Below are 11,269 nucleotides of genomic sequence, written 5' to 3'. Positions count from 1 at the left end.
GAACGTCTCGGTTACGTATGTAACCCTCGTTCCCTGAAGGAGGGAACGGAGATGTCACGTCCCGTCGCCACGGTTGCTGTACCACCGCTGAGCGGCCGGGTCGCCGGCTCGGCTCCTCAGCGAAAACCTGGTATGCATTGCACCTGCTGCCTTATTATACTCACGCTGTGATCAGCGGCAGCTGGATGCAATAATTGCATGCCAATGTGCATTGGCTCGTTTAGTTTACACTCGAAGTAGATTGGTCTATCGAAGCGATATCCCAATTCGTCGGTCACGACGTGACTCGTAGTGACCGACTGAAAGGGAACGTCTCGGTTACGTATGGTAACCCTCGTTCCCTGAAGGAGGGAACGGAGACGTCACGTCCCGTCGCCACGGTTGCTGTACCACCGCTGAGCGGCCGGGTCGCCGGCTCGGCTCCTCAGCGAAAACCTGGTATGCATTGCACCTGCTGCCTTATTATACTCACGCTGTGATCAGCGGCAGCTGGATGCAATAATTGCATGCCAATGTGCATTGGCTCGTTTAGTTTACACTCGAAGTAGATTGGTCTATCGAAGCGATATCCCAATTCGTCGGTCACGACGTGACGTCTCCGTTCCCTCCTTCAGGGAACGAGGGTTACCATACGTAACCGAGACGTTTGTTCTGAACTGTTAAACTGAGCACTGTTCCTCAGAAAAATCCTCTGTGTCCTGCAGATTCTTCAGTTCCATCTTTTCACACTGAGGACAAATGAGGGACTCAAACACAACTATTAAAAACGGTTCAAACATTCACTGATGCTCCAGAAGGAAACACGATGCATTAAGAGCCGGGGGTGAAGACTTTTAAACAGGGTGAAGATGTCCAAGTTTTTCTTATTTTGTTGAAATATCATTTTTTTCCATTTAGTACTGCCCTTCGGAAGCAACAGAAGATACTTGCATGTTTCCCGGAAGACAAATTAAGTACAATTTACCTTGATCTTCAAATTAATTTTGCTCTTAATGCATCGTGTTTCCTTCTGGAGCATCAGTGATTGTTTGAACCTTTTTAATAGTTGTGTTTGAGTCTCTCAATTGTCCTCTTTTGAAGGGGGTTATTGTAATAATTTCAGCTATTTTTTTGTCTTGTGGACTATATGTAAACATCTTTTATGTAAAATATCTTACTCAGGACAGTACTAAATAAAACATAACATGCATTTTGTATGATCTCTCTTATTTTGTTAAAATTATTCACATTTTCACAGATTCTGCAAGGGGTTCCCAAAATTTCGCATGCCACTGTAATACTGTCTACCGCTGTCAATACAGGCTCAGATGTTACATTTCCAACACATGCTTTAAGCAGTTGTCCAGTCACAACAGACTGGGCCAGCTGACCAATCAGAGCAGAGTGAGCTTTTCGGAAAGGCGGGCTTTAAAGAGACAGGAATTAAAACATTTAGAACTAAAACAGCAGAGGATGAAAAGACGTGCTGCAGCAGTATACAGTATGAGAAAAATACAGTGTTTTTTTAACTTTAAATCATGTCAATATATTCTTGCAGACCCCAAAAAATAAATTATGAGCTTGTAAATGAGCATAGCATGGGTACTTAAAAAAAAAAAACGAAAGAAAGTGAAAAATAGTGGCTGCAACAGTTACTGCAAAAAACAGGAACAGGATGTCTGTCAAATGAAAATACATCACTACATTAGTAATTTAAAGTGTTATCTGTTAATATGTAAAAATGAACTTGTTTTGTGTCTAAACAATTATTAGAAAACTATTGAAAAAATCTAAAACAAACCGGAATATTCCTAACATGATAAAAAAAAAAAAGAAAATATACCCTGAAATCCAAGGTCAAATATGGGATCATGTTTTTTTAATGTTTTTTTTTAGTAGTTCTACAGTTTATGAAATCTGAAAGGAAAATACATTTTTACTTTTTTATTGTTATGAAAATAATAGGTAGAGTGCTGCACTGCAGTGCAGTGAGTGTATGCAAAGGGGGGTCGACTCCTCACATTGCGTGAAGAAAGCACCGAGACGTTTCATGTCGCCACATTATTTCCAGCCTAGTTAGCACCAGACCCCTGCTGAGCTGTGCCGTGACATAGCAGTGCAAGAAAGCCTTAGCATGACATCCCTCTCTTTAGCCATGTCAGCATCTCCTCCTGAAAATGCTAACCGATAAACATAGTATTTCAGAAATAATATTTGTGGAAGAAGCTTTTTTCCTGATGTCAGCATAATATAGCATGACAATGGCATTGTTTAGTACATTAATATTATGGCTGCAGGTCTACACATTCAGATGTGGCTTCAGCAGTCTGTAAATCTGAGGTTTGTAGAGTCTGGAGGGCAGCACTAAACGCTATAATACATTTATGTAATGGAAGGTCAGACTGTGTTGACTACCAGAGGTGGAGTGGAAGAGAATGCGTCTGGACGTGGCATGCATGATAGCGGCTGCGAGCAATGACAGCAGGCTGGCTGATGCTCCAAGGGAGTCTGTGAACCATTTCTCCTGCCCCCATTTTCTTTTCTGAACGGCTCCTGAGAGCGCTGGCAAATTCCCACTGAACCTGTGCACGACAGGTTACGGCCGTATCTCAGCAAGAGCTCTTTTGATTCTTATAGAGTCAGTGCTTAAGGTGCAATCACATTTACTGTCATTTGGCAAACTTCTTGGAAGAAATACAGTATTTTCAATTGGAAAACATGCAATAGGGAATTCCGTGAGAAAGCAAAAGGTTTCCCCTGGCAGCTTTCGCAACTGGTTTAAGTTGGTCATGCATATTTGCCACACTGACCAACAGAATGGTGCTTGGTTTGAAAGTGACTTCTGTGTGAGTTGTGCTTCATACATCAATTTACTATTGACAATAGATAACTTTCTCTCAAATTCTCTGAAATTTTGCTAATGTGAATGCACCTGAATACTAATTTTATTTAGGGTTAGGATTTAGAGTTTATTTCATATATAACAATATACTAAAAAATTGACTATATTCAGTGAATTTCATGGAGTTAAAATGAATCTCAAATCACACAGCTTTTTGAAAAGATTTGTACTATGGCTTAAGATCTGCTTGGCAGGTGATAAAGTTAGCATCACCCAACAAACGTTTATGATTCTAACAAGTTTTGTTCATCATGATAATCTTCAAAAATGTACACAACTTTTATGAATTTTGAAGCCTAAATACAATCAACGCTAAAAGTAGACTATATATGAACTACACCACAGTCACATGACTTCATCGTCACCACCATTAAGCTTCTGACAACTCTTTTAGTCTTTATTTTAGTCTGAAACTCGGTGACTTAATTCTAGTGGAACTTGAAGTCCTGTTATCAATATCTCATGACCGTAATTCGCTGTATGTCATTCTTTAGGCACATCCAGAACATCAGTGAGATCAAGACAGACGTTGGGAAGGCCAGGGCATGGGTGCGTCTCTCCATGGAGAAGAAACTGTTGTCCAGGCACCTGAAGCAGCTGCTGTCTGACCATGAGCTCACCAAGTAAGACCTATTGACTAGTTCTTTAGTGACATAGAGGGCAGTGTTATAAATCAGATGTACTGTAGACGGCTCACTCGGATATCAGACAGTTAAAATGCAAGAGATGTAGCAGAGCAAAGAATAAGGCATTATTAAAAATGAAGATTTTTTAAAATTATTAATGGGCCTTGAACCGTAAAGTGACTCATCCTCAGTAAAGAATGCTTTGTGGTGTCCTCTTCTGACCTGAAATGCATTTGAACTCATTTTTTTCAGGTTCTTTGCTCATGCACTTAACTTTCAACTGTTTCCTTTAAAGCTTTTGTGTTTAGATTTGTACTGTATGGCTTAATGTGTTTGTATTTGTTTGAAGGAAACTCTATAAGCGCTACGCTTTCCTGCGCTGTGATGATGAGAAGGAGCAGTTCCTCTACCATCTCCTTTCTTTCAACGCTGTGGACTACTTCTGCTTTACCAACGTCTTCACCACAATTAGTAAGAGTCACCAAAATCTCTCTGCAAACACAGTATACCATTAAAGGGATACTCCACCTAAAAATGAAAAAATGTCACCATTTACTCACTACTGATGTCGCCAAGAAGATATAGGAGAATGTTTAAGAATGTTGGTAACCATTTTTAGAATGTTGGTAACCAAGCAGTTTCGGTTCCTATTGTATTCCATTATATGTTTTGACCATAAAGTGGAAGTCAGTGGGAATTGAAACTGTTTTGTTACCAACAAAATATCTTTGCATTTCACTGAAAAATTATCTATATTCTGTATTTTGCATCCTTGGTTATATTCAAAATATATCTTGAAACTGATATATTTTTCTTTCAAAATGTAGGCGAAAAACGCACACCTTCGCTTGAAATTCATTCTCTTCAGGGTTTTTTTCTCTGCTTGACTTGGCCGTCTCCACTCAGGCTTGATTTTGAATGCTCTTCCCCACACACACACACACACACACACGCACACACAGACAGAGGTGTATACATGCATTTAGAGGTGCAGCGGATGTGGCCATGGCCATGGTGACATTTTTGAGGAAGACATCTGTTCGTGGACTGTGTGATCTTTTTAGAAGAGTATCTGCATGATCTTGCATACACACACATTAAAGGAAAAGTAAAAAAAATTTAAATTGTCATCATTTATTCATCCTCGTGTCATTCCAAATTACTGACTTTCTTCTATTGAATGTAAACAATAAAAGAAAATTTTTAAAAAAAAAAAAAAAAAAGTTGCCAGTTAGAAATAGTTATGGATAAAAAAAATCCCACTTTTTTCATAAAATAACTGCAAGACACAAAGAGGAATTATATTTAATAATTTCCTATATGTACAAATGATATGGAATAAAAAATATATCATTTTCGTATTAATATTAAAAAATTGCATGACCTCTGTGAGAATTTTGGAGGCATGCTCAAGGTCTGACTGCCAAAATAGTGTGAATGTAATCTAGTTTAAGGAAACTTAATGGCCTAATAAAATGTGTATTAAATAATAATTTTCATGAGGTTTCTATGGAACACAAACAGAGATTTTTAGGAAAAATAATCCTAGATTATAGAGATAAATTATTTTTCTAAGCATCTTTGTGTTTATCTGAAGAAAGAAAGTCTTATACATCTGGGACAGCACGAGGATGAGTAAATGATGGGAGAATTTTCATTTTATCCCTTTCATTCTAGTATCAAAAACCTCTGTCTGCACTCTGCTTTTCTTCTCTTGACCTTGTCCTTGTTGTTGTTCACAGTGATACCATACCATTTGGTCATCATTCCCAGCAAGAAACTAGGTGGCTCCATGTTTACAGCCAACCCCTGGGTGTGCGTCTCAGGGGAGCTAGCTGAGACTGGGGTTCTGCAGGTCCCCAAAAACACCCTGGAGATTACGTTTGAGGTGAGCCAATATATATCAACACACACATAATTATGTCTATTACTCTGGTTTCACTATATATTACCTAAAAAAGAAAATATTGCACTGGACGACTTCAATAAATTTCAAATCTCCCGTTTTTGGCTAAATTACTTGAGCGTATTGTTGCCTCTCATTTGTGTAATCATCTCACAGTTAATAATAATCTTTTTGAACCTCTTCAGTCGGGTTTTCGTAAATTTCACAGAACTGAGATGGCCTTGGTCAAAGTCACCAATGATTTGTTGATAGCTTCTGACTCTGGTGCAACATCTATTCTCATTCTTCTTAATCTAGGAGAAGTTTGATACTGTGGATCACAGTCTATTTACTCATCTTGAAAGAGTGTTTGGTGTGTCTGGGACTGCCTTAAGGTGGTTGAGGTCTTATTTTACTGACCGCTCCCAGTTTGTTTCTACAGGTCTGAGATTAGCTCTGTCTCAACTGGCATCCCTCAGGGGTCGGTTTTAGGTCCTTTACTTTGTAACAATTATTTGTCACCTTTAGGCCACCTTTTGAGATCGCTTGGCCTTCACTATCATTTGTATGCCGACGATATGCAGATTTATATACATTCAAAACCTCATGAGCGCCTTGATGTTGCTTATTTGTCTGACTGCATTACTGAGATTAAAATATGGATGGATAAAAATGTATTTGTTTGAACGGTGGTAAAACTGAAGTTATGCTCATTGGTTCCCGTTATCAAATTTCTGAAGCTGGTTGTCTGTCCCTGACTCTTGACGGCTCTGTTTTGGAAATCCAGAGTCGAGTGAGGAACCTTGGAGTTATTTTTGATGCAAATCTGTCTTTTGATTCTTTTGTCCAGAGCACTGTGAAAACCTCTTTTTTTTCCACCTCAGAAATATCGCAAGATTGCGCCCTATGTTAAATTTTACAGTCGCGGTAATGCTGATAAATTCCTTTGTCGTCTGACGGTTAGACTATTGTAATGCTCTTTTAGCCGGAGCTTCTAAATCTACACTTAATAAGTTGCAATATGTACAAAATTCAGGATTTTAACTGGGACTAGGATTGGCATTGTCATATTACTCCAGTGTTAGAGTCTTTGCACTGGCTCCCGGTCAGGTTTAGAGTGGATTTCAAAATTATGATGCTTACTTTTAAAGCATTACAGACTGGCACCACATTACCTTACAGAATTGTTACATCCATACACTCCTAGTCATAGATTGCGTTCCTCTCAGTCAAACTTGTTGGTTGTTCCTCAAACACGTCTAAGATCTATGGGTGATAAGGCTTTCTCTTTCTATGCTCCTGTCCTTTGGAATTTTCTGCCTCTTGAACTTAGGGAAGTTCAGAATTATGATGTTTTTAAAGTTCAGCTTAAGACATATTTTTTTTAACTTGCATTTACTTGTTGATTTTGTATAGTTTTTTTATTGTATTGATTATATTGTGTTCAGCGCTTTGAGAAGCTGCTTTTAAAGGCGCTTTATAAAAGAAAGTTTATTATTATTATTATTATTACAGCTGGGTTGAAAATATTGATTTCTCGATTTTAATCAATTCTCATCTTGATTATCCGATGTTTATTCTAAAATACAAAGAATCTATGCTGTTTTCAGTTGATGCATGAACAAAACTTACTGAAACTTTATTTGTAATACGCCTCCCATCCAATAATTCTAAATTAATAATTACACATTCTGTAAATTTTATTATGAAATTCAAACAATAAATCCTGTTTTGGCTCTCTGTAATGTAGTGTGACATTGTTGTAGCCCCTCAGTACAAGCGGCAGAACAGAGCGCAAGTGAACTGATCATCTCTTGCTCTTTACTACTAGTACTGCACGAAATAAACATCAGAAAGTATGTTGAATGAAACCGTACAACTTACCGAAATATATCATTATCATGTCTTATGTAATCGCTCAATCAGTGTTTCAACAAAGAAAGATGTCAAATAAAACCGTTTGTAAACAATGTCACATTTACCTCAGAAAAGCCATTCAGTGACCATAAACTTGATAGTTAGCTAGAAAAGTGAACTCTAGAAAGGAGCATTTTGCTAAATATATGTACTATATTACATATACATTATATTTTCACTTAATCTGTTTTTCAGTGTCTGTTTGAATAAATCATGGAAATGTCATGGAAATAAGTTAAGACATTCACTGTTTAAAAGTTTATATTTCAACAACAAAGATTCAAGATTTTTATTTGTCACGTACACAGTTATATAGAGAATTTATAACCAGCAGTGAAATGTAAATTATCATTTTTTTATAATAGTTACTATAATAATTTTTTTTATTATATAATACATTTTTATTATAAAAACGCTTTAAAAATGTCTTATGTGCAATTTAAAAGTCTGATTACAAATCACTTTAATATAGTAATGTACTAAATTACATGTTTTATTGTATATTTTACAGCATTAGTTGATAGAGATTTTTTTCTTTGAAAAAAACCCACATATCCTGAACCTAATCACGTCCATATCCAAATGAATCGATATCAAACTGAATGAGATTGAAATCATCTAAATAGCCAGCCCTACTATATGTATACTGTGTGTGTGTGTGTGTGTGTGTGTGTATATATATATATTAAATATATATATAGAGAGAGAGAGAGAGATGTATTGTTGAGCACCATGCTAGATATTGACTCCAAAGTGAGTTCCTTTTGTGTTAATCTGTTTGGTCGAAGTTTGTTGTATAATTCTGTCTGTACTTTGCACAGTGCCAGAATCTGGGGAAGCTGACCACAGTACAGATGGGCCATGATAACTCAGGACTGTATGCTAAGTGGCTAGTGGAGTGTGTAATGGTCCGCAACGGGATCACAGGGCACACCTACAAGTGAGTACTAAGATTTTAGTAGCTCCATAATCACATTATTCATTATTATAACCCTTAACTGACTGCCGGATTGTTGTTGCGTAGGTTTCCATGCGGCCGTTGGCTCGGGAAAGGAGTAGATGATGGCAGCTTGGAGAGGATACTGGTGGGCGAATTGGTGACTAACATGGAGAATGAGGACAGAATGTGCCGGACTCCTCCAATGCAGCAATCCCCTGGGATGATGCGAAGATTTGTCACCATTTCGCCAAACAGCAAGCCAAGTACGTACTTGGAAATCTCATAAAAGTCAAAAGTCATATCTCATAGATTGTATAACTGCACTTATTGCTGGAGGATATTGCTGTTGTCTCAAGCACGTTTACCGTTGTGTGCCCACTAGAGTTAAACACGGGCCAGATCCAGGAAGGGGTGGGAGAGGCCATTAACGGTATCGTCAAACACTTCCATAAGCCAGAAAAAGAGGTAAAGTCATTTTTTTTTGGAGAAAACTTGCAGCGGAAAGGACAAATGTGAATGAAAATGGCACATATGGATAATCTTTCTTCATTCATCTGTTGTAGAGAGGAAGCCTCACATTGCTTCTGTGTGGAGAGTATGGTTTAGTATGGGCTCTTGAGCAGGTGTTTCAGCATGGCTTCAAGTCACCACGCCTTTTCAAGAATGTCTTCATTTGGGACTTTTTAGGTAACAAATACTGTTACATTTCATTCAAGTGTTTGTTAATTGCTCATACTTACAATTTTGTGCATACAGTAGCATATTTTGGTCAAGAACCGCCCACTTAGACAGGAAGAGCAGCTTGTATTAGAATGATTTCTGAAGGATCATGTGCCCCCAGAGACTGGAGTTATGGCTGCTGAAAATTCAGCTTTGCCATCACAAGAATAAATGTTATTTTAAAATAAATTTAAATAGTGAACATTTATTTCAAATTGTAATAATATTTCAAAATAGTACTGTTTTTTTTATGGAAGGTTGTTTCCGCCACAGGACAAAAAATAAAAAAGATAATTCTTACCTTTTTTTTTTTTTTACAGTTCTGACTTTATATCATAATTTATATAATTAACATAATTATAACATAAAGTCATAATTACAAGATGGTAACTCAAAATTGCAAGATATAAACTTGCAATTCTGAGAGGAACACTCCGAATTGTGACATATAAACTCGCAATTGCGTGGAAAAAAATTGTGAGATAAAAAGTCGCAGTTAACTTTTTTTATTTAATGGTGGAAAAACAAAACAGAATTGTGAGATATAAATTCAGAATTGTGAGATATAAATTCAGAATTGTGAGACAAAAAGTTGCATTACTTTGTACATTTTTTTGTAATTCCATGATGGAAACGGGCTTCCATAGTTTTTACTTTATTTTTGAATTTCAGATAAATCCAGCCTTGGCAAGCATAAAATACTTTTTCCAAAACACTAAAAAAATATTAATGATTCCTAACTTTTGAACAGCAGTGTATATACCACACTAGCATGGAAGACGCTAATTTAAAAAAAAAAAAAAAAAAGAAGGTTTTTTCGAAGTGTATGAAGTCACTTTGAGCTTTCATCCTCAAAAGTGCTCACCGAAACAATGTGTTTCCAGACTGATAGAAAACATCTGTGCCCTTACTCTCTGAGGTTTTGTAAAATCAGCCAATCAGATTTAATCTTAGTATACTGAGAAAATGCATCAGATGGTAAGAGCAAGAACTATGGGTGGTTCATAGTTTGAAGCAGAGACTAGGAGTTTTTTCAAACCTATATCTTTCTAGTTGCATAAATTATACCTCAAAATGTTGCAAATTTTCCTAAATCTTTCCATTTCTATTCTACAGAAAAGGCGCAGGTCTACTTTGAGAGTACGGAACAGAGTCAGATCACCCAGGATGAGAACTGGCACATGAGGGTGCGTCATTTCTGCCATTTCATGCGTGCCATCAACAGCACAACCAGAAACATCGGCAAAGACGGGAAGTTCCAGATGCTCGTGTGTCTCGGAGCCAGGTTGGTCATTATTTACATTGAATTGTTGACTATTTGAATTGAGCTTTTTGTTGGATGGGAACTTTTAGGCAGCTCACAACCTGATTCTGACTCTAGAAATCACAATCCGATTCAAAAATGATTCTTAATCTACACTTTTCTCATTAATTAGTGAGATTACTGACTTTAGGTATTACATTTATTTGTGCATTTGTATTAAATTACTTATACAAGTACTTTTTAGAATAATTACAAATTAAAACTAAATCAAAACAACTGTATGTTAAGAATGATTAACTAACTAAATATAGCTTCAAAACTTCAAGCAAATATAAAATAATGAAGGAGATTAAAACACAGTATCTGAGAATGCTGTGAATCTGAAAGTTTTCTAAGCAAGGGCAGTGAGGCGTTTCTTTTTTATTACTATGACATCATAGACAGCAGCAGGTCTAATAAGGTACATTCACACTAATGCACAGGTCTGATTTACCATAACAGATGTTTTGTCCTGTCCTTAAGGCATAATTTACTGTGTTTACATTAAATTTGCATCATAAAAGCATTTGGTGATTCAAGTGCATTTACCACTTACATGAAGTCACGCATAGCACCATGCCGCAAGCGCCCTTCAGAACAAACACACACAGCAAATGTGAGCATTTGAAATAAATTTGGCATAAGGTAAAACACTGCAATACCGGTGGATGAAACCGCAATTGTCAATCAAAACACGTTTCTCACAGCGCATATCCCGTGCAGTGAAATCCACGATTGCCCTTGTATTTCGCTTCAAACATGAAACCTTATGCAGTTTTATGTATTGTATTTTGTATTGTATATTGTATGTATTTTTTAGTTGTTTGATGGTTTTGTGTGTGTTTGTGAAAACATGATTGTCTCTAGTGCACAATTCCGTCGCACATATATGGAAAAAAACTAACCTCAGAACTGATTCTGAATTTTTCAAAATCATTTAAAAGAGAATCGCCATGCATTGGAGAATCTATTTTTGTACTCTTTTTTTTTTTTTTTG

At 36.9% G+C, this 11,269-nt stretch overlaps 1 protein-coding gene across 4 annotated transcripts in view; it reads left to right on the top strand.

The window, feature by feature from the left end:
- The window catches only part of LOC107727099 (DENN domain-containing protein 5A-like), a 56,393-nt gene that overhangs the window by 43,939 nt on the left and 1,185 nt on the right, over window positions 1-11,269 (top strand). For all 4 annotated transcript variants that reach the window (XM_016536867.1, XM_016536865.1, XM_016536866.1 and 1 more), the window contains 8 exons: window positions 3,376-3,504; window positions 3,857-3,978; window positions 5,250-5,395; window positions 8,131-8,249; window positions 8,334-8,512; window positions 8,632-8,714; window positions 8,813-8,936; window positions 10,086-10,254. In XM_016536867.1, the coding sequence (XP_016392353.1) occupies window positions 3,376-3,504; window positions 3,857-3,978; window positions 5,250-5,395; window positions 8,131-8,249; window positions 8,334-8,512; window positions 8,632-8,714; window positions 8,813-8,936; window positions 10,086-10,254 (1,071 nt within the window). The remainder of the gene's footprint in view (window positions 1-3,375; window positions 3,505-3,856; window positions 3,979-5,249; window positions 5,396-8,130; window positions 8,250-8,333; window positions 8,513-8,631; window positions 8,715-8,812; window positions 8,937-10,085; window positions 10,255-11,269) is intronic.

This window comes from Sinocyclocheilus rhinocerous, unplaced genomic scaffold, assembly GCF_001515625.1.
Source record: "Sinocyclocheilus rhinocerous isolate Xijiao unplaced genomic scaffold, SAMN03320098_v1.1 scaffold35, whole genome shotgun sequence".
NCBI classification, from domain to species: Eukaryota; Metazoa; Chordata; class Actinopteri; order Cypriniformes; family Cyprinidae; genus Sinocyclocheilus; species Sinocyclocheilus rhinocerous.
This window is presented reverse-complemented; position numbering and strand designations above follow the sequence as displayed.